The sequence below is a fragment of the Procambarus clarkii genome, chromosome 60 (assembly GCF_040958095.1).
Source record: "Procambarus clarkii isolate CNS0578487 chromosome 60, FALCON_Pclarkii_2.0, whole genome shotgun sequence".
NCBI classification, from domain to species: domain Eukaryota; kingdom Metazoa; phylum Arthropoda; class Malacostraca; order Decapoda; family Cambaridae; genus Procambarus; species Procambarus clarkii.
Genome location: NC_091209.1, coordinates 13,206,598 through 13,230,325, shown reverse-complemented (window position 1 = coordinate 13,230,325; position 23,728 = coordinate 13,206,598). Strand labels below are relative to the sequence as shown.

General features: G+C 40.1%; 1 protein-coding gene across 3 annotated transcripts; it reads right to left on the bottom strand.

Annotated features, from left to right (window-relative positions):
- Positions 1 to 179: 179 nt before the first annotated feature.
- Positions 180 to 23,059, bottom strand: Tmlh (Trimethyllysine hydroxylase). 3 transcript variants are annotated; one of them, XR_011223346.1, is made up of 10 exons: positions 22,903 to 23,059; positions 21,612 to 21,658; positions 19,661 to 19,876; positions 17,848 to 17,981; positions 15,389 to 15,481; positions 10,409 to 10,587; positions 10,039 to 10,263; positions 5,934 to 6,067; positions 1,809 to 4,111; positions 180 to 1,068 (listed from the first exon to the last, which is right to left on the bottom strand). XR_011223346.1 is itself a non-coding variant. In XM_045756258.2 (9 exons), exons 1-9 carry the CDS (start codon positions 23,007 to 23,009, stop codon positions 3,972 to 3,974), a joined length of 1,275 nt encoding a protein of 424 aa, XP_045612214.2. In that variant the 5' UTR covers positions 23,010 to 23,059; the 3' UTR covers positions 180 to 3,971. The 3 variants fall into 3 exon arrangements, 1 of the variants encoding a protein (XP_045612214.2); XR_011223345.1 differs by having other exon boundaries at positions 1,813 to 4,111; XM_045756258.2 differs by having other exon boundaries at positions 180 to 4,111.
- Between the last annotated feature and the right edge of the window lie 669 nt (positions 23,060 to 23,728).

Here is a 23,728-nt window from a genome sequence, read left to right as displayed (position 1 = left end):
TATGTTTAACATAATTTTGGGATATAAGGACAATTAGTTCAGTGACAGAGCAACTGGACAAACTTGTGGTGCTAAAAATTATAAAGCTTGTAAATAGAAGTTAAAGCATTCATAAAACAATTAAGGTTTTATAAGATGTGATAATAGATTAATAAACGTGGATATTAAAGCATTCAAAGTATAGTATAAAAGTTTATTTCAATATAATAACATTAAGTTGCCCAGATGTGACACCATCAGTACACATATTTATAAAATATTGAAAAGTTTGATAGTTTATGCTTGAATCAACTAGCAAGTTTCAGGCAACATTGTCTCATTCATTAATATATACACAGCACTTTAAATGTATTCAATATTTATACAGTATATAAATAAAAATTCAATAAAATACATTTTTCATAATTTCAGAAGGTTGCAAAAATCCAATATGACAGTATTCTTGACCAGACACTCATGCAGAGTATGTGCATTTACCTACAATTTAGACAACCTTGTGTGTATATGCTGGCACATTGTGCCAGGCAGCTAATCACAAAGGAGGTTACCACCACCATATGTACATACTGTTTTATTTTTTTAGGGTGCACTTGTGGGCACACACTAGCCACATTAGTTTAGCTGTTACACCTCAAGGTGCGTGCTTCCTCATACACTGCTTTTGTTAGCCTCAAATACTGTGCTGGTTGTGGATAGTGTGGCATCAGGGATAATGCAAACCAGCCACTAATCCACAAGGTTAAATGATCTTGTGTTTTAAAGACTTCAGCTCCTGGACCAAGGAGTTATCCTTTTTCTCTTCAGCATGGTGTGTATAATGCCACTAAGCTTAGGAGTGATATAAAACAGTATTGAAATGTAGAACTTTATTTGTAGGGGGGGGGGCTGAGAATTACAATGCCAGAATGGTGAGCCACATGGGCTCACCATGTGTGTTCAAATAGCCCAAGCTATGACCTCAAATCTAGTAGCCAAGTGTTTATACACTGTAGTATACACAATGAAAACAACTTATACTATATCTCTAAAATTATAAAATTACTGCCCACAGGTAGGCGGCAGCAGCTCCTGCTCCCCTCAACTGCCTGCTGTGTGACAGTGCACAAGCTAAACACATTACCACATGAAATTAATCCACTGTTTTGAAAACACGAAATGTAGGCTGTATATTTTGATCCCGGGATCCTCTTCAGCAGAGCTGTGGCTGCTTTTTTGTCGTATTACATCAGGTGTCCTGGTGAGAGGTGTAAGCTTTGGGTAAGAACCTCCTTGCTCACCAAATCTGGTAACCACTGCCCTGAGATATTAAAATTTGGATTACTGTTTATAAAAGTAGATTCTATTCCTGTATTCTTTTGAAGTCACATTGTTGGGGATAAATTATACAAGAATTATCCCATTGAATTTTATAATCACTCATGTTAATATAAAGCAGAGCCTACCTGGCCATGAGTGATTATAAAATTTAATGGGATAATTCTTGTATAATTTATCCCCAACAATGTGACTTCAAAAGAATACAGGAATAGAATCTACTTTTATAAACAGTAATCCAAATTTTAATATCTCAGGGCAGTGGTTACCAGATTTGGTGAGCAAGGAGGTTCTTACCCAAAGTTCTTGCACCAGGACACCTGATGTAATACGACAAAAAAGCAGCCACAGCTCTGCTGAAGAGGATCCCGGGATCGAAATATACAGCCTACATTTCGTGTTTTCAAAATAGTGGATTAATTTCTTCATGTGGTAATGTGTTTAGCTTGTGCACTGTCACACAGCAGGCAGTTGAGGGGAGCAGGAGCTACAACCTACTTGGGAACAGTGCTCAAGAGCCCTCTCACTGCACAAAGGGGGAGGGATGGGGGGGGGGACTAGGAGGTCCAGTACAACTCACCTAAACCAATAACTAATTAGCCCACCTAGTTAGGCACAGGGTCAAATGAGCATGGTAGGGTTAACACCCCCTATTGTTCCCTGCAATTATGACCAACATATCTGGTTCTCCCTGGGGTTACTTGCCCTTGTGGGCTCTGTGGAGGCACTGGACAGCAAAAGTTCTCGTGTTAACTTTTAACCTTGTTTCTCCTCAGTTTCATTGGGTGGGCGACTAGGCCACCCACGAGTTGTCAACTCATGCTTGAAGGATGGGCTAACTAGTCTCTACACCATTAGGTACAGACCAGGCACTCTGTCTCTACTGACTCCATTCCACTCCCACTTCTGTGGCTGGATTGAGCTCTGAGCTCCACGTGGTGACTACCTCATCCCATGGCATTGCTGGTTCTTCCATCAAGTGTGCAGTTTTCCCCCCCTCCTTTGTAGGGGGGGGGTGGGGGGGGTTCCTTGATGCCATTACCACATATTTGCTTTCTGCTGGTTTCCAAACTTGTTTGGCCCTGCTTCATAACCTACATATTTTGATCTGTCAGGATGAACATATGTCCTGTTGTGCACATTTATAGACTGGCACAAGTGTTATAGCAGCCCTTTCTCAGGAGAGGGAGCTGCCTGCCTAGCTGCTTTGTCCAGTCTTAGTGAAATCCTGGGACGAGTGTCCAAAAATACACTGTTGAATGGCAGTATTGGCATTGTTTTGAACCCTGTTACAACTGGGGAAAAGAGAGACCTCAAAGACTGCCATGGGGAATATTAAATATATTCTTGAGGGCCAGGTCATTTCAATCTTCCAGTTTGACTCCTCCACTTGTATTCCTTGTGGTCATTGTCATCAGTTCCTTTGTACTATTAAGATCACTTTGACAAAACAGAAGAGTTCTATCATCAAAAGTGATCTTAACAGTACAAAGAGAACAATGACAATGACCACAAGAAAGACAAGCGGAGGAGTCAATCTGGAGGATAAAAATGACCTGCGCCTCAAGGATATATTTAATATCCCCATGGGTCTGAGTTCTCTATACCCAGTTGCAACATTATGCAGAACAACAACAGTGCCAATGCTGGCATTGTGTGATTTTGGACACCCAAACTGGAGCATCTCACCAAAGATGGGTAGGTGGGCAACTGCCTCTCGATGGTGCTGCAACGACACTTGCCAGTTCAGATGGGGTTAAAAGTAACCTGTCTATGGATGTACATATTAGGGTGGGTACGTTCGTGACAAAGATTATAATCCTTAGGCCATAAAGTAAGAGTCAAACAAAATCGAGAAAGTAGCAGTTTAAGCAGGAAGCAAACATGCGTGTGCATGGATGCCATCAGGAATCCCTACAAAGAAGGGGTGGTAAATGATGCACTGGTCGCAATAGGAGCCACACCAGGGGACGAGGCAGTCACCACTGTGGCTTTTAAGATCAACCCAGCCATGGAAGGGGGAGGGGAAAGGAGCACTCAGGTACACAGCCTGGTCTGGGCCCAATGGAGCCAGGTTGGTCCAGTACAGACTGACTCTGGAGAGAGTCTGGTCACTCACTCCACAAATCTGAGGAGAAATTAGGTCAGATGTTACCAAAACTTCACTGTTCAGCACCCCCCCCCCCCCCACCCACCATAGGAGGCACAGGGGCAAGCAACCCCAGGGGTAACCAGAGCCAGATATGCAAGTCTTGATTGCAGGAACCAATAGGAACACCAACCCTACAATGGCCACTTAACCCAATGTCTAATTAGATGAGCAGACTGGTTCAGGTGGGCCACACTGAATCTCCAGTTTTACCCATCCACTTACCAAAGAAGGGTGTTGCCCCTGCCCACAACCCCTGGGAGGGCTCAACTCCCAGATGAAAGGACATAAGGGCAAACACAGGTCTCTATACATAGCCCATAGGCATGTTTAGCTTGTGCACTCTCACAACAGGCAGGAGATGACAGTTACCCCTTTCTACCAGTGGGTGTTGCACAACAGCCCCCTCCCCCTCACTGCCCACAGAGAGGGGGGGGGGTGTTTACATAGAAACTTTCTGGAGACATTGATTGGTGGAAGACAGGGAGGAGGAAGCCGGTTATAAACCCTACTCCATCTGTACCTTTAGAATTCGTGCTTTGCTGGTGAATTCATCATTATCCAGGTAGCAGCCACTCATAGTCCTGGTGCCAGTGAAGTTGGCACGACCATGCATCACTCTCCAGTTGTCAATCAGTAACACTGTACCTTTGTATAAAGAAAAAATTAGTAGTAATAAATTCATCAAGCAAATGTTCTCTAACTTATCCTCAAATACCTAAAACAATACTTTGTTCCTTTCAACATTTATAAAGAAAATTATTTGAGAGAACTGTAAATTCTCTTTCAGATAGCTACACAAGGTTGCAGGTACATTTCCCACGCCCATGACTTCTCTTACTGAAGGAGGTCATTCTGTGTTGGGATTCAGATCTTAGGCCATGTACTGGAATTGGTTGGATTATTTAGCACAGCATTTCCCTACAAGAGCCACCAAACTCTTTACATTTGAAGTCAGCCTTTACTGCTAGGTGCACAAGCAAACAGTGAAGAGAAAGTGACCAATCATCCCTCCCTATCCAGGGTCATTCTTGTTTGTGAAGGTGGTGGGGGTGGGATGGAGAAGCATTTAATAGAATTCTATTCCAAATTGCCATTTGAAGCTACAGTGCTATCAATCTTATAGAACAAGGAAATACATAATCAAGGCTTAAGGGGTAGACTCAAATTATTCGTCCAAATTACAGTGAAACATTTATAACAATGGCAATGCAGCACATTGTTCCTGTTTCTAATATTTGTAAATAATCTTCCAGAGGGTATGCTCATTCATCTCAATGTTTGCTGATGATGCAAAAATTATAAGAATCAAGACAGGTGAAGATAGACAGACTCTACAGGACGACCTGGACGAACAGGAGGAATGGTCTAAAAATTGGCTACTAAACTTCAACTTAGGAAAGTGTAAAGTAATGAAATTATGCAAAGGAAGCAGAAGGCTGAGCACAAGGTACCATCTGGGAGGTGAAATCCTGCAAGAGTCAAATAAAGAGAAAGATCTGGGGGTTGATATCACACCGAACCTGTCCCCAGAGGCCCACATCAAAAGGATATCATCAGCGGTATATGCTAGAACTGGCCAACATAAGAACTGCCTTTAGAAACTTGTGTTCAGGACCTTGTATACCACCTATGTCAGACCAATCCTGGAATATGCAGCTCCAGCCTGGAATCCATACCTAGTTAAACAAGACAAAGTTAGAGAAGATTCTGAGGTATGCCACCAGATTAGTCCCAGAATTGAGAGGTATGAGCTACAAGGAAAAGCTAAGGGAGTTGAACCTCATGTCCCCGGATAACAGATGAGTACGGGGAGACATGATAACCACCTACGAAATTCTCGGGAATTGACAGAGAAAGAAACTCTTTAGCATGGGTGGAGCAGGGACAAAGGTGGAAACTTAGTACCCAAATGAGCCACAGAGACAGAATTTTTTCAGTGTTTAGTAGTTAACAAATGCAGTGATGTAGAGGCAGACTCCATACACAGTTTCAAATGTAGATTTGATAAGAGCCCAGTAGGCTCAAGAACCTGTAAATCAGTTGACTGACGATTGAGAGGCGGGACCAAAGAGCCAAAGCACAACTAGGCAAGTACAGGTTAAATACCCTTCCCATTACTCTTAAAAATTTGGCACCATTGTCAAGCTTGTGCCTTTCCACCACTATCAAAACCCTTGCACTGCATTTTTTATTCCCTTTACAGTCAATATTAAAATTATTTGGCATTTTTCTTGCTTGAATTTAATCAAAATGGGATACAGTAGTGGTAATAGTAGTTCACATCCACAATTTCCTTCAGTGTTAAAGTTTTAAAATCATGACAATTTCTACTAATGCTACAAGTTGCATATTCTGTGTACCCTTTCATAACCAATTTTAACATGCTGACAGATTCACATTGCAACTCAACAATATCATATCACAAACAAATTAATAGCAATTATATATTCCTTAAACCATTCATTACCTGGTTCCAATTTAAGCGAATATTCATTCCTTGGATTTCTAATGATCTTTGTAAGATTACAAAAATGCAGATAAAACTCTTGCAGCTTTTCCATGGGAAGTGACGACAAAGGAGCTCTATCATAAATGTTGTATCTGCAATAAATAAACGAGTGTTGTACATATCATTCATTAATAGTAATAAGATTAATAATAAAATATTAATACAGTATTACTGAAGCATCACATAATAGCAGCAAGTAGTGTGAAAGACAGTAGCAAATATTGTAGGTGTGGCATCTCCAAGTACAGTAATTTTGTTTTCCCCATCTTGCTCTCATATTACAAGGTTGGTGCCTCCCCACCACATGGACATGAAAATTAGGCCAACAAAGAATGATGAATAAAACTACACTCATTTCCTCCTTTTGTAATGAAAATAAGAACTTCATTACACTTACCATTTACAATAGTAAATAGTTTAAACTATAAAATGAATCGGCAAATTTAATTTAGAGAAAGCTCTACTCAAGTTCAAAATTCAATAGGGATGACTGTTGGATTGAAGTATCAAGTTCCCCAATGATCATAATACGTAGTGACTTTCCCCAGGATGCAACCCACAATATACATCAGAGTACAAATTAATTGTTAGGTGTAAAGAGGGGGCTCAGATGAAAGGTAATGTGCCCAACCTGGGATTGAACCCAGGAGCCCCAATTGTGATCTAAGAATATAGACCACAATATTGGCGTGACCCCAAGGCTTGGTTGCTCCCAGAAGTTATGAACAGAGGCACAATGATGTGGATTATCAGTGTCCTAATGTCATACATTGTGTCAGGCGAGTAGATAACGCAAGGAAAGTATTGTGGCAGGAGCAGGCCAGAAGTCCTCAGTTTGGCCCAGACTCCTTGACTGGAGAACCTACTGTAAGGCATGGCAATTTTGAGAAGGTGCTATCCCAGATGCCTAAAACATGCCATGACGCTTGCCTCATTAGATCAGACTTGTCAAGTTTGAGAGAGATCACAAAGTAGATTACTTGTGCTGTTGTGTGACAGTGAATGTGTGCATTAAACGTGCTTTTTGGCCAAAACTCTGTATTACTGGCTTTAGGCATAGTGTGTACTAGCTCTATCTAGAAATCCAACATTATTTTTTAACTCATTTTGAATGTATGTACTTTTACCTGAATAAACATTATCTTATCTTAATTTGAGAGAACCAGCTTTCCAGAAAAATAGGATGAAATGGATGTGCCAGTGAGAATCCCAGTTAGAGTAGAGTACCATTAGGTGTGGAGACCCATTTGTGAATATACCTAAATACACTGTGCTGTATATCCAAAAGAAGCAGTTTATATAAGCTTTCCTATTTCTTAAGCATGCCCTTGTTGAAGTGGTGGCCTTTATAAGTACAGTTATTATAAATTAACTAGTAAAAGATGAATACAAATTAATTCTGATGTGTTGAAGAGTGAGCAAAAGAAAGCAGCAACATGGCTGAGAATATTATAAACAAATGAAAAAAGTGAGGAACAAGTGATATTTTCTAGCCAAGAGAGTACTGTAATAGCAAAGCACGAGCGTGGTGTGCGTGTGGTTGATCTCGTCAGGGAGTATGGCAGGACCTCATCAACGATTTGTACCATTCTGAAGAGGAAGGAACAATTTAAGACGCTTGAGGTGGCTAAAGGAGTTACCAAGGTTAACAAGAAACGTCCACAAATCCTAGAAGAGGTTGAAAAGCTACTGCTAGTCTGGATGAATGAAAGGCAATTGCATGGCGATAGTGTCTCTGAAGCTCTTGTCTGTGCAAAGGCCAAGAAGTTGTATGTGGACCTTGTCAGGAAGACACCAGGTGCGTCGTCTGAAGAGGAGGAGATATTTAAGGCAAGCCGTGGATGGTTTGAGAAATTTAGGAAGAGAAGCGGTATCCACAGTGTTGTTCGACATGGGGAGGCTGCCAGCTCTGATAAAGCTGCTGCTGAGAAATTTGTACCAGAGTTCCAGGAATTTGTTGCTGAAAAGGAGTTCTTGCCCCAACAAGTTTTTAATTGTGACGAGACTGGCCTGTTTTGGAAGAAAATGACGAAGAGGACCTACATCACACAGGAGGAACAATCTTTGCCTGGCCACAAACCGATGAAGGATCGGCTTACTCTCGTCCTCTGCGCCAATGCAAGTGGCGATTGCAAGGTCAAGCCGCTGCTGGTCTACCACTCAGAAAATCCACGCGTGTTCAAGGCATGTAAAGTGTATAAGGCGCGACTGAATGTGATGTGGAGGTCCAATAAGAAATCCTGGGTCACGCGGATATTCTTCACTGAATGGATCAATGATGTTTTTGGCCCCTCAGTGAGGAAATATCTTGAAGAGAAACAGTTGCCACTCAAGGCCTTGCTTGTGCTTGATAATGCTCCTGCACATCCTCCACAGATGCGAGATGAATTGTATCCTGAAAATCAGTTCATCACCATCAAGTTCCTTCCTCCCAATACCACTCCACTCCTCCAACCTATGGACCAGAAAGTCATTGCAAACTTTAAGAAACTCTACATGAAGGCCTTGTTGGAGAGGTGTGTTGATGTGACCGACAATACAGGGCTGACCCTCAAAGAATTCTGGAAGAACCACTTTAATATCCTGGGTGCCTTACGTTTGATCGATAAGGCCTGGGAAGGAGTGACAAGGAGGACCCTTAACTCTGCTTGGCGTAACCTGTGGCCTGAGGGTGTCCCTGAGCGAGACTTTGAAGGTTTCGGTCCTGCACCTGCATCTGCATCTGCACCTGTGGAAGACCCAGAAGTGCATCTAGTGGATGATATTGTTGCTCTGGGGCAAACTTTGGGTCTGGAGTTGGATGCTGCTGATGTGCAGGAGTTAGTGGAGGAGCACAGTGAGGAACTGACCACTGAGGAACTCCTGGAACTTCAGAAGGAGATTAATCAAGAGGAGGCACAAGAGTTCTCATCAGGGGAGGAGGAGGTACGGGAGGATGCTGCTGCCTCTTCAAGTGAGATCAGGGAAGTGCTAGGAATGTTTGAAAAGGTGACCGCATTCTTAGAAAAACATCACCCTGATCAAGCAGTGACAACCCGATGTGTGAACATGTTTAATGACAATTTACTGTTTCGTTTTAGGGACATCCTAAAACAAAGACAAAAGCAATTGTCAATAGAAAAGTTCTTTCCGAAAGTAGAGAAAAGAAGAGCCAGTGATAGTGAACCACAACCCGGTCCCAGTGGGGTGAAAATCCCAAGAAGAGAGAGCCCACCTGACTCAAGAGGTGGATTCTCCTTCCACACCATAACCCCTCTCCTCCTTCCCACCTCCCCATCGTCTCCCTCAAGCCAGCAACGACTCTTCATAAGGTAAAGTAAATGTTAAAACAGTACAACAAAACATTTATAATTACATGTGCAGTATTATATTGACATTAAAAAATGTCATACAAGTATGGATGTTTTTGGGAGTGGAACGGATTAAATTTATTTCCTTTATTTTAAATGGGGAAATTTGTTTCCAAAGACGAGTTTTCCAGGTAACGAGCTCGGTGCCAGAACGGATTAAACTCGTTAATAGAGGTTCCACTGTATTTCCTTCTTCACTTCAACAGTAATTGTTGCTTTCTTCCCCTTGCCAACACTGTCTTTAGCAACCAGCTTCTTTGGCGACATCGTGCGTTACAAATTGCAGTCACCAAACTACAAAAACACAGAGAAAAGCGCAAATAAATCCAGAGGGATGCTTGTCGTGTGAGATACAACAACAACACTGGCGTCGGAGGCGTCCGAGAATTTGCGAGAACCCGCGAGACGCTAGGAAGCGCCATGTGGTTTCACTCGTTAATAGAGACGAGCTCGTCAATAGAGACAAATTTGCTGCGAGTGGCTTGCTCGTTACTGGAAAAACTCGTTAATAGAGCCACTCGTTAATAGAGGTTCCACTGTAGTTTTAATTTAGCATGTATTTCATTTGTTTAGCTTTTTAAACTGATTTTCCAAATTTTTAAATCATTTTTTTTTGCATGTGTAATTATTTGAAAACAGAATGAAAACATTAATATATGATCACACAAATGGAGCTCTTTCACACATCAATTAGTCATTTCCTTTTAGCTAACCTGATCTGTTGTATATTGCCCGTGACTGGATGGTGTTTAAAAATGGTGTCAAGCGACATAAAGTGATACCCATCCTCTATATATTCAGATGGCACAGCTTCTGACGAGAGAAATGCATAACCTTCAGGATGCTTCTCGTGGAACTGTTTGGCAACATTGAATCCATCAACAAGCAAATTCTCACCACCACCTGTGGCTGTTTGTAAACAGTGGAACACTTGTATTCTGTTGAAGATGAGCAAAATGTTAAAATATACTTTATGGTATGCTGAGTATAGAGGATTGCATAAATATATTCATCAATTCATGTACAGTTTTTTTGTAATTTCATCTCGTAGGTAGACGTGATAATTTTTTTAAATCAACTGACCTGGCTGCTTGTGAAAAGTACGTTCCATCGGTGTGAGCACCAATAGATTCTGTGGAATATGCAGTGTCAAGATGATCATAGTTGGTCCCATGCATGACATACAGTTCTCCATAAAATGTCTTCTTAATTGTGCAAAACTTTTCTACAGCTGCCCGTGTTGATTCAACATCAGCTGGAACCTGTACACAGAAGCATGCATATACCTTCCATTACTGTACATCCATCCATCTCCCCAATGCCTTACTCCCTCCCGAGAGCTTCCCATGGTGGCCACAGTATTAGTCTTTCCAGGAGGTTCTCTTGCTACAGAAGCATTTCACCTTTTACAGTTCTCTAACCCCCTCCCTGCACTATCCTTTCTGTTATACACTTTTCACTCTTCCCTTCCAAGATTCTGATCATCTGCCTTTATCATACAATCCCCTTATTTCAATGTTTAATAATTTTCTACTATTTGTGCCTATAGGATTGAATTAACACAATATTGCACTTCACCCACTTCACATTTTATACTTTCACCGATATCAAATCTCACATTTCTCCATATCTACAGATCTCGCTACTTACATACCAGTTTTTCTAACAACAAAAAATACATATACTAGTATATACAGTGGCACCTTTGTTCACTAAAAGGGGCCTCGTAGCCTGGTGGATAGCGCGCAGGACTCGTAATTCTGTGGCGCGGGTTCGATTCCCGCACGAGGCAGAAACAAATGGGCAAAGTTTCTTTCACCCTGAATGCCCCTGTTACCTAGCAGTAAATAGGTACCTGGGAGTTAGTCAGCTGTCACGGGCTCCTTCCTAGGGGTGGAGGCCTGGTCGAGGACCGGGCCGCGGGGACACTAAAGCCCCGAAATCATCTCAAGATAACCTCAAGATAACGATCGTAATCCATTCCCAGAGACACGTCAAACAAAACGAATCTTCCCACAAGAAATAATGTAAATTGAATTAATCCGTTCCACACCCCCAAAAATATTGACTCAATACATTTAATACCGAATAACACTGCAATACAATACTGTATGTTTATCTTACCTTGAATGAAGACTTGTTGGCGTATGGAAGACTGAGGGGGAGGGGAGGGAAGGAGGGGAGGTGTTAGTGTTTAGAAGGGAAATCCCCTTCCATTATAACATCATGCAGTGATGACTTTTCTGGGTACACTCTCTGGCACATTTTGCCTGCATACCACTAAGAGCTGCTTGTGGCTCACTGCTTGCTTTTCTCACTAAAAATCTGTCTAGCAACACTTTTTTTTTTCCCTACATTGTAACACTTGTCTGAAGCGAGACATCACATTGTCATTAAAAAGGTTAACACAACTGGCTGCTACAGCTCTATTTGGGTGAGCCTTTTCAACAAAAGTCTGCATTTCTTCCCATGTTGTACACCATTTCTTAAGTGTTGAGGAAGGGAATTCCTTCTGCCTCCTCCTTCCCTGAAGAAATTTCTTCAGCTGCCTCTTGCCACAACCCGTGTACCATTTTCATGTTTACGAATGATCTCTTTTTTTTTTTTGTTTTTTTTTTTTTGTTTTTTTCCTCTACAGTCATCCTCAATTGTTTCCTTAGATTGAACTTTACCACTGACTTTCTTGGGACACATAAGTGATATATAATAAAAACTTTTATGTTAAAAAAAAAAAAAAAAAAAAAGGCAAACAATGTTAATTTTCACAAAATTCAAGCATGTCCGTGTTCGCTACTACACTGGTAAACAGTGCCTCGGTGCGCCCCAGCACCACATACTCAGTCGACCCATATGCATATGAACAAATGTCGTGTTCTAATTAAACTGTCATCTTCCAATACAAATTTTGACGAATTTGACGTAGAGTTCCAAAAAATGCATCTTCTAGGGCAGTGGTCAACCACTGTATATTGCTTGTTTTCATAAGCACTGCCCTTTTCCATAAGGAAGTTTCATTTTGATATGTGAGCAGAGGAAGTTTGTGGTGGTGTTTGAAGGGTAGGGTCAGGTTGTGGGACTAGGATTATCATTGTATCGGGAGGGTCCATGGGGGCCCCTGCATATGGGGAAAACAGTAATATGAAAATGGGAAACAATTATCCCCCTCTCTGTACTTGGTGATGCTGAGAAGGGTAAAAGTGAGAGGCGATGGTCAAGTTTACTACATTCTCCCAATGACACAAATGAGCTTACAAAATACTATTAGGAGCCAGGTGTGGTGTTATCAGCCCTGCTTTTCTATCAACTTATCCCTCCCATCCATATTCCAGCAACATACAAATCCCACTTTACCACCTCAGATCTCAAACCCTAAACCCAAAACATCATTAAATATGAAACCTATTTGTGTGCCAGGACTTATAATTCAGCATCACCTGGTTACACGTTACTGACCAATCGGTGAATAATACTGCCTTCTCACGGACCGAGTACTTCAACAGATAACCTCATACCCTGTACTAAATTATACCATTATGAATATTAAACAATTATTGTATTAAGATATCCTACTTAACCCTTTAACTGCACAACACATCATATGATGTGTTCAGTGACTTGCAGTAACTTGCGCTCCACATCATATGATGTATTGGAGTACTACACAAAATTTAAACGACCCGCAGATACACGGGGGTTCACCACACCTTTATCAGGGCTCTAGTAAACAGACGCCATTTAAAAAAAAAATCGTGGGCCAAATTCCCGGGTGTGAGAGGCCTCGGTATTGAGTGAGCTACCAAGCCTGATGCACACAGCATGAGCTCACAGCACTGCTGTTCAGCTTGTGACCACAACATGGCCTAAAAATGCCATAATTTACATTTGCATGCTATTATTTAGCAATGATATTATTACAGAAAACCCCTGACTGATAAAAATGACCAGGATTCTGATAATAGCAGGATTGTTGTGACAATTAGTGCTGTAGTGGGAGGAGTAATCTTGGTGGGGAGGGAGGTAGCATTGTCTGCTGACTCTCTGTGACCACCTTTTACTGTCTGGATTCACTATACCAGCTTAGTTGTTCGCTATGGTAAACAAAACATGCAGTTACTTATATATAACGTCTGTATATAAAAGCAAAAAAAGTATGGTGGGAGGAGAATGGTGGCAAATCAGGCGAGTTGAGGGAGGGAGTGGCAGCCAGTGGCGGGCTGCCACTGCCACTCAGCATACCAACTTAGTGGTTCGTTATGGGGAACACGAATGTAGATACTTATATATGACGTCTATATACAGTGTAATAACAGCAAAAGGAATGTGGGGGAGAAGCCATTTTGGTGATGGGTGTGACAACATGTGCATGATTTGTCCTGTTGGTAGGGGTGGCCACTATGCTCTTTGGGCATTATACCGGCTTAGTTGAACAGTTATTGTGAACAAAACATGTAGATACTTATATATAATGTCTGTATATAGGGTAATAACACCACAGTATTGTTGGGGGTGAAATTTTAGTGCGTCTGACCTTGAATGTGTGAGGGAGACAACCGCCAGCTGTGTGTAGTGACGTCTCTTAGTGCCTGAACTAACTATATCAACTTAGTTGTACAGTTGTGGTGAACAAAACATGCAGATACTTATATATAACGTCTGTATATAGTGAATAAAAGCAAAAACAGTATTGTGGGAGGAGAATGTGGGCGAGTCAGGCGAGTTGAGCTGGCTGCCACTGAGCATGCCAACTTAGTGGTTCGTTATGGTGAACACGATTGTAGATACTTATATATAACGTCTATATATAGTGAATAAAAGCAAAAACAGTATGGTGGGAGGAGAATGTGAGCGAGTGAGGTGTTGAGGGAGTGAGTGGCAACGAGTGGCTGGCTGGTGTGTGGCGGTCACTCCTCGTTGCTTTTTGACTCATAACAGCAAATTAGTGGTGCGTTATGGTGAACAAAACGTGCAGATACTTGTATATAACCTGTGTTTATAGTGTAATAACCGACAAAGTATTTGTTCACTGCTTAATGAACATAGTCGACTCAACAATATGCACACCATATTTTTGAGTACAGTGATGATTCTCTCATTTTATTATATATAACACTACACACTATTGAATAATATTACAGCAAAAAAACTACTTAAAATCAATCAGAGACATTGAAATAATTAGGTAATTATCTCTGTGGCAACTCCTGCCCGACAGCTGGTGAGCAACAGACCGTCTGGGACGCACACTGAGTCAGCACCTGTTTTTTGCCAGACTTTCCCACCCTATCGCGGGCAATATATGCCACTTACGATTTGTTTATTATTTTTCCCATGATCAGAGAACACAAATTAACAGGTTTAGAAGAATTTCTTTTTTTTTTTAGTATGCGCCCGAGGGTGACAAATGCTAAATAGCCGGAGCCACACAAGGGTTAATGCATGTGGATACTCATGGTCACTGGCAAACAAATACAGTACTTTATTATCTTTACTGTATATTCAAAATTTATTATTTATATATTTATATTTAAATACACACAAGGATGCATTCTGTTATAAAAAAAAATCCGAAATAGTTATCAATGGCCAAAAATGCAAAATATCCGTAAATGTAGATTATTCACAAATCCCAATTTGGCCTGGAACAGTATACTATACAGGTACTGTAATTTGAATTTTTGAGGTTACAGTATACAGTATTAGCAGATAGAACAAATAATAAATCAACTTTGATAAATATAATAAATTTTGTTTAACTCTCTCTAGAAACCATCATACACCTCATGCCAATATCATCATACACCTCATCCCAATATGGACACTGTACTGTATTTTACCCTATTATAACTAGGGAATTCAATTTTTTAATAAAAAAATTTGAACAGGAAGACCTATAGACTTTACATTAAACCATATTTTGTTCTTAATGTATTATGAAAACATGACCTACAGTCACAATATTTAAAAAAAAATATTAACACATGCCCATTGAAAAATGGGAAAAAAAAAGAGGGAATATATTTTCAAAGCAGTAAAAAAACCAGCACCCTGCTGTACAAGACATACCTCCGAGATGAAAGCCAATCCATTTTGGATTATTGAATACATAAGCTTTCTGGCACCATTCTTTTCAGGATCACAGAGCTCTTCCAGAGGAACCTGTTGGATAATAGCCAAATTATTGCTTACGAAATTCTTTATACAGTACATTAAAAATCTCAAATAAGGAATAGAACAACCGATTGCCAAAATATATAGTGTCAAACATGCTTCTTTATGGAAAGTCAGAAAGAGAACCAGCATAGACAGAGAATGCAGATGGTATTATAGAAGGGAGAAAAGTAAACGTTTAAGCACACACAACTACCCCTACAAAGAGAGAATAACAAATGGAGATTGAAGAAATAGAACACAGACAAAAGCAATCATAATTGGATGAAGAAAACTAATTAGAGCAGAAAGCCATACAAGGGGTAAAGAAAAATCCTAAATATTTCTTCATGTATGCAAAATCAATAAAAAAGCCTCTCTGTATTGGACCTATGCTTACAAGTGAAGGTTCATACACAAGAGGACGTCAAAGAAATTAGTGAAATCCCAATAAATAAGCAATATAAGGACATAGGACATGTTCAGCACCCATATAAACAGCACAAAAGTGGAAGATCCTGACAGCTTCTTTATGTTTGATATCCAAACCCCTGAAAATACATCTGATAACACAAACTTGGCAGGTTTTTAAAAGAGAAATCGACAGCATGGCCATGCACTCTCCCTAGGTCCAGACTTCTGGAATTCAATGCTTATAAAGAAATGCAACATGCCAGTAGCACAAGCACTCAGTGTATAGTGTGGAGAAAAGCTTGGACTCTGGGAAGATACCAGAAGTGCTTAATTCAATAGATATAGCTCCCCTACACAAGGGAGGGAGCAAAGCAATGCCCAAGAATTATAGACCAATTGCATTAACATTCCATATAATAAATTGAGAAAGTTATCAGGAATCTGATTCAGTTTTATTTAAGCCAATGACCTCCGCAACCCAGGCCAATATGGAATTAGCGCGGAAGATCATGCCTTTTGCAGCTACTTTACCAAATCACTGATGCATTTGAAGAAAACAGAATGCAGATGTAGTATACATGGATTCTGCAAAGGCATTTGATAAATGTGACCATGGAATGATATTCCTATTGACCTTAGTTTGTGGGTTAACAGGTATAGTAGGACAATGGATATTAACTGTGTCAAACAGAATGCAGACAGCAAGTCAATAAAATAAAATCAAGTCCAAGCACAGTGAAAAGCTCTGTACCTCAGGGAACAGTTCTTTCACCACTGTTTGTCCTTATTCTCATATCAGACACACACATTAATACACGTCACAGCTTTGTTATCTTTTGCAGATGACAAAAATCTGCATGAAAATTTCTTCTGTAGAAGACATTGAAAAACTACATGCTAATATGAATAAAGTTCTCAATTGGGCAGCAGAAAATAACATGTTTAACAGTGATAAATTCCAGGTACTTAGGTAAGGTAAAAATTAAGACCTCAAACAAAATACAAAGCACAAAACACAATCACATCTGCCCATAGTAGGAAAGCAACATGTAAAGGATCAGTGTAATGATGTCTTACAACCTAATGTTCAGGGAGCATAACCAAGCAAATATAGCGTCAGCTAGAAAAATGATAAGGATGGATTATGAGAACCTTCAAATCCAGGGATCCCATCACAATGCTCATACTACTGAAGTCCCCTGTGCTGTCCCACCTTGAGTACTGCTCATTTCTCACTTTCCCTTCAGAGCAGGAGAGATTGCCGAAATAAAGGAAATGCAGAGGAACACATACAGCAGCACACAGACACGATAAAGATGCCAAACTATTGGGATCATCTCAAAGCTCTCAAAATATACTTTAGAAAGGAGATGAGAAAGGTAATAAAATATATACTGTATGTAGTACATGGTAAATACTGGAGGGCTAGGTCCCAAATTCGCACAGTATAACATACTGGAGTGATATGGAAGGAAATGTAAAATAGAGCTAGTGAAGAGTAGAGGTGTCATAGGCACAGAGAACACCGCTTCAACATCAGAGGTCCATGGTGGAAGTGGATATGTTGGCCAGCCACTTCAGGAAACTGCCTGTTGGACCAAGTTCTCAGGCAAGCCTAGCCCTGGACCAGGCTTGAGGTGATGAACTACTCCCAGAATTCCATCCAGGTACAATCCAGATCTAGGTTCATATGCATGAATACTGTACCCTGTCATTACCCCACACATTACATCTGTAAACCTCAATCTAGGAACTTTTAACAATGAACATTACACAGATTCAGTTAAAATAAATAAATAAATAAATAATAATAATAATAATAAAAGTGGGGGGTTTGGGGAGGATTTAATTCAAATAATATGCTTATTTCTTAGTACAGTACCAACAATTTGCATTAACAAACTCATCAAACCTGGATTTCAGTACATAAGTCTTTAATTAAACAAATGAAAATAAATTACCGTAGTCAAGTGTGCTGCAGGGAATGTCGAAGCTTTCCAAAGATGTCTAGACACTTTGTGTGCTGTTCGACAACCATCAAAAGAATTCTGCCAGAGGAATTTGTACTCGTACTCCGATTCATGTCCATCTGGCCCTGTTGAATGCCAAAACACATTATATGAGGATTTCTGGATCATACACTTCTTGCTTGCCACTCCTTGCCTGTATCATTTACTAATTCATTCAGATGGCCATGCTGTGGCACTTCCAAAATCCAGATTATATCAACCGGACCCCGATTTTGATTTGCATGAAATCCAGAATTCCAAAATACCTGTATTGCCATTTTTTCCCCTCTATTTACTTCAAAAAATTTTGTTTTCTTTATAGCAAATGATACAAAGCATGTTTTTGCAAGTGAATACAAATAATTTAAAATATTTTGCTGGGTTGTGTAATGAGTATACAGTACATTCACTAAAAAATAAAAAAAAACATTGAATGTAATAAAATGCCAGTTTCTGGACAAGCTTTGGAGGCTCCCTGAAGGTATCCCACTGATATAGTGCTATTCTATATGGGGTCTTCAGAGTTCTTGTTGCCTATCGGGCACCAGAGCCAGAACCTGACCTCCCTCAGAGAGGCACAGGGAGCAATAGTCTATGAACACTTCATATTTAAAGTGTTCATAGACTATTTGCTCCCTGTGCCTCTCTGAGGGGGCCAGGTTCTGACTGATCCCTGGTAGGCAACAAGAACTCTGATGACCCCAAATAGGATAGCACTACACGTATATCAGTGGGATAGCTTCAGGGAGCCGACAAAGCTCCCCACAGAAAAATTCTTTTCACTTGCCTTTTTGCAGCATAGGATGGTCTTGGTAAACAAAATGTATTTATAGTGCCACATCATGCTGTCTGTTAAACTTGTGCCACCACCCTGCACTGGCCTCCAAGAACTCAAGTGCCCATGGTTCATGCTACTGTATTAGTAATAAAACATCTATGACATACATGAGAAACTCGCATACCATGTCATCAAATTTGCAGATGACAAAGATCCATGATAAAGTGGGAAGCAAAAAAGTAAAGCATTGCAAAATAATCTTTTGTACATGAACTCTACAACTTGCAAAACACCTTAACAACATAATTCTGCATCAGACTACAAGAAAAGGATCAAAAGAATTATGACCCACTTACAATAGCAGCCATGGAAAAATAAATCCAAACATTAATAACAATCAAACGAGCCTTTGACAATGAAAGACATTATTCAGCTGAACAAATCTCTTGTATATCCCTACTGTATTTGAAATACAATACTGCATCCAAGAATGGAGACTTCACCTTCAAAAGACCAAAACTGCTTTATCAACAGTTTAATGCGAGACAAAAATCACCCCCAGAACTAAGTCGACTCGTACCAGAAAAGGTCTTGGGCTAACAGCACTATAAACCAAGCAAGACACGGCTGATACTGAAGCGTTTAAAATACTGAACAAACTATAACAAATTGCATTTGTTTTATGGTACAAGTGTTTGTTTAAAGTCAATACTGTAAATAAGTTATTACATCAAATAGAGAAGAAAAAAAAAAGACTGCTTGAGGCTACATTGTTCAATTTCAATATTGGCCATTTTTTGTATTGCTAAACCATAAGTACAGTACTTAAAATTTAAAGTATTAAAGATATAGTACAGTACAGTATTATGAAACCATAAGGTATGCCTGCCAGGGCTAACAAATTACAGTAGTTCAGTGTTAATATTCTATCAACCCATCACTGTGTTGCCATTAAAAATTATAACATGTCTCAAATACCGCACTTACACTGTATTTGTAATCCATCTTGAGTCGTCTTCACAACTGCTGGTCGTATGTTCAGCGGAATATTGCCGACATCAAAAATTCTTTGGCATGTTTTGTGGTTGTAACAGCGAGAGCAGCGACAGTGGTCACGCAGCCAGATGTAAGGCACACACAGACTGTGAGGCCAGAGGGAGTGATGAAGCTCCAATCGTGTACCGGAGTCCAAGGCTCTGGTTTCTGCAATTTAATATAAATATTGAACATTGATACATTACCTTTGTGATTTTTCAGGACTATCATTACTACATCTTAACTGCCTAATGGCAAAAATTAATATACTGTACTGTTTCATTCACCTGGGCTCTAAGAGACTCGAACTGTAAGCACGTGTGTAAGGTTAGTTAGTTAGTTTAGTTCATTTATTATGCACCCCATACCCATCTTGTGGGCGGTAGTGGAAAGGGTGCCAAAGCTATCTTATAAATATCGTACTGTATACTGTATTTACAGTACTGTATATTCTATGATATACTGTATTTACATGCCACAAAACATGGATAAAATGGAAGCAAGACATATTTGAGCAGAAATATCTACACTCAAATATCTAGGTATAATGGCATTTATATTAATGAGAAAATCCACTAAGGCCCCGAGGTGGGTGGCACAAACCTACGACCTAGGCATTGCCAGCCAGCATAAGGTAGAGTATGTGGCTGGCAATGCTTTGATCATAGCTACACCACCTCACAGCCCTAGTGGACTCTCATTGATATACTGTATCACACTGTGATTTCTGCATGTATCTACATTAAAAGCAACTAAATATTACTCAAATTAACTAGACAGATATAGAAGGAATAACCAAGAAAGACATTTTGGATGTATGTACAGTAGTTAAAGACTGCTTTCTAAAGCAACATATTTCAAAGTCAACAGAGGAAAATACAGTACTGCATTACATTATATGTTACATAGCACAGTCTGGACACCTGTAAAACCATCGAAATAGGTAGAGTTAAGGAAGAGTGATGAGGAAATCATGTTCGACATAAGAGAAATTGTGTAAAATTTAAACTGTCCAGAATCTCAGACTTTTCTATGGTATTAAGACATTTTATATACATGCACCTGTACTGTATAGTTGGCAACCATAAAATATAGAAGATGGATAGTCATTTGAGATAGGACTACTGTATTCTGGTGGTAGATGACGTGACCATGATGTAGTTCAAAATGCAAAGTAATGATATTGTTCTTTAAACATGATCTTGGTAACAGTCACTAGGCAACTACAGTACTGTATTCCTGTAAGAGGTAACTACAGTTTATGCGTTACTTTTTTACTTCTATACGTCTATATATTTATACCGTCATATCATGCCTTTTACCATTAAAGATTAATTGGAAGAAAAGCATGAACAAATATTTGTACTGTATAAGCAAACCAAAAATTAATATATTACTAATCCTAAAAATTGCTTTATGAAACTACAGTAGCAAGAAATTTTGCAAAAAAAATTAGCAAGGAAAATAATAAAGAATTACTATGTTGGAAAGAAAAGAGCAAATTACAAAATAGGTTCTTTCAGATAAATGAAACCAAAATTCGTAAAGAACCGCACAGATCACATTACCAAGGGCAGATCACAGTGCCACCACCTGGTGTGGGGGAGTAGCAGCTGTTTGCTGCTTTGATCTTGACTTTTGAGCTTTCCATTGGCAATCATGCATGTGACAATTCTTTCACCTTGTAGGGAGACCTTTTTGAATATTAGATTAAACATCTTAGTTAACTAGACCTATTTCTCCAGTGATTCCCAAGCACCAGTAGAGGTCTTACAAGGATATTTAAAACTTTTAACAATTGTGCCATATGTTTTTTCTACCCAAGCCTATCAAGTGCAGAAGATCATTATCTTTAATAAAGAGAGGTCAGAATAATATTTAGAAAAAAGTATTAGTATCTTACCTACATGAGGACGAGTACAGAACTCCCTCTTCCTCGCCTTCACCTGTCTAAAAATAAAAATTTATGAAGGGATGGTACGACCCAACAAGTACTATAAGGAGATCAAGAGTCAAGACATCCTTTCACGTACTGTACCAGTATAAACAAGTGCCATTTTTATGCAAAGAGCATCTAACTTTGAATCAGATTTAATCAATTTACCTTATCATGTTTTATACACCAATAAATTATTTGTTACACAAATGAATCATGCTACCCATTACACAAAATACAAAGAATTGATTTGGCATTTTTAATTTTCTATACATAAGCACAAAATTGAATACTAAGTAGGTTCATATTCATCCATTATCTGCCAGATATACATGATAAAATTACAGTGGGCTCTAGCTCGAATGGATCATGATTGACTGGAATACTTAGGGAAGGGGGGGGGGGGGAGAAGAATTGGGTAGGGGACAATTTCTTGACCAACTGGACCATGATGTCTGCTTCACCTGTCTTGGATAGACTTACCCCCCCTCCCCCACACACTACCATTAACCATCTATGAAATTTACGGGCTATTCATGCCCATGCCACCTCTTGGGTGGCTTAATTTTTATCAATCAATCTATGAAATCTTGAATATTTTGTCAAATTTTTACTATTCTCAATACTGAAAACAAACGTTAAACATGCACTCCTTTAATGTTCTCTTTTACATCAGCCTTAAAAAAAAAAAATTGCATCACGTTAGAGCAAGAACATCTGAATAATTTGGGGAGGACGGGGGTTCCCCGGGCATCTGGATGCACGCCCCCCCCCCCCCTGATGCCCAAATGTGGAATCTTCCAAGGACACCCAGTTCCCCCCCCCCTCCCTCCATCCCACACACGGCATCCGGGCATGTGACCCCCCCCCCCAGGGCATCCAAATAAGAGAGTCCAGTAGCCCCCCCCCAGCATCCCACAGGAGAAAGGGGGGGGGTACAGATGTAGAATCTTCCCCTGGGGCACCTGGGTTCTGAACACACCCTTTTCCTCCCTTCCCTCACACTCACACGAGGGCATAAATGTACATTTACTAAACAAAAATCTACCAGTTACGGGCTATTCATGCCCGTGCCTTGGGTGGAATAATCTTTGTGGACCTCAACTACCTTCCCAACTTCTGATATACCAATATTATACCACTTGTGACCATAAACCCTGACGAATCTTAGGGGCTATTCATGCCCGTGCCACCACCTGCTTGGCTGAATCTTAATCAATCAAATCAATCGGGAGGAATATCGAGCCATAATTCTCACAGCACAGCAGGGAGGCGGTGCCCAGCCCTGGGGGAGAACCTGACGAAGGCGCCGCCGACGAGGAGTCGTGCCACACGGGCCACCAACCGGCCGCCCACCACCACCATGGTCGTCAAGGGGTCACTAGACACTGGCCGGGCTCAATGGCCCCGCCTGGTAACACCCGCCCCTTACCATGTATCATTAACCTCCTCCTCTATTATGACCTATTGCATCAACATATACATAACTCTTGACCTATATATATATATACTCTGTACTCATCTCATACCTATATTATAAGAGGGCAATACACTGCTGGCTGTAACTATGGTTTGTTAATATATCATAAAATTCTACCTATGATAATTTATACACATGATATCGTTGTTTGGCTCAACCGCGGTGGTGTACTCACCTAGTTGTGCTTGTGGCGGTTGAGCTTTGGCTCATTGGTCCCGCATTGGTATGCAGTGAGTGATAAATTTACTATGAAACTACTTCCCCCCCCCCCCCTCACCTTATCCGAAACGCTATGTGTACTAGTGGCTTTAGGTATTGTATGTACTATCTCTATCTTTAAATCTAACATTATGTATGTAACTCAATCTATGTACCTTTACCTGAATAAAAAATCTAAATCTAAATCTATATCTATAATACTATGATAATATAGTTATTATAATATGATAATATTATTATCTTTCATTTATCAATTCTGATTGAACTTACCTACTTGAAATTATCTGCTAGATTAAGGACCTGCCCGAAACGCTGCGCGTACTAGTGGCTTTACAAGAATGTAATTACTGTACTATCCAATGTATTCTCACAAACCCAATGTACC

What these genes read in the sequence shown, in the direction of transcription:
- Tmlh (XM_045756258.2), bottom strand. Translation starts at nt 23,009, where the DNA reads ATGGTGGTGGTGGGCGGCCGGTTGGTGGCCCGTGTGGCACGACTCCTC. An exon ending in CTGTACTCGTCCTCATGTAG is followed by an intron (nt 19,877 to 21,611) that starts GTAAGATACTAA and finishes ATTAAATTGCAG; the next exon opens with AAACCAGAGCCTTGGACTCC. An exon ending in CTGCAGCACACTTGACTACG is followed by an intron (nt 15,482 to 17,847) that starts GTAATTTATTTT and finishes ATTATCCAACAG; the next exon opens with GTTCCTCTGGAAGAGCTCTG.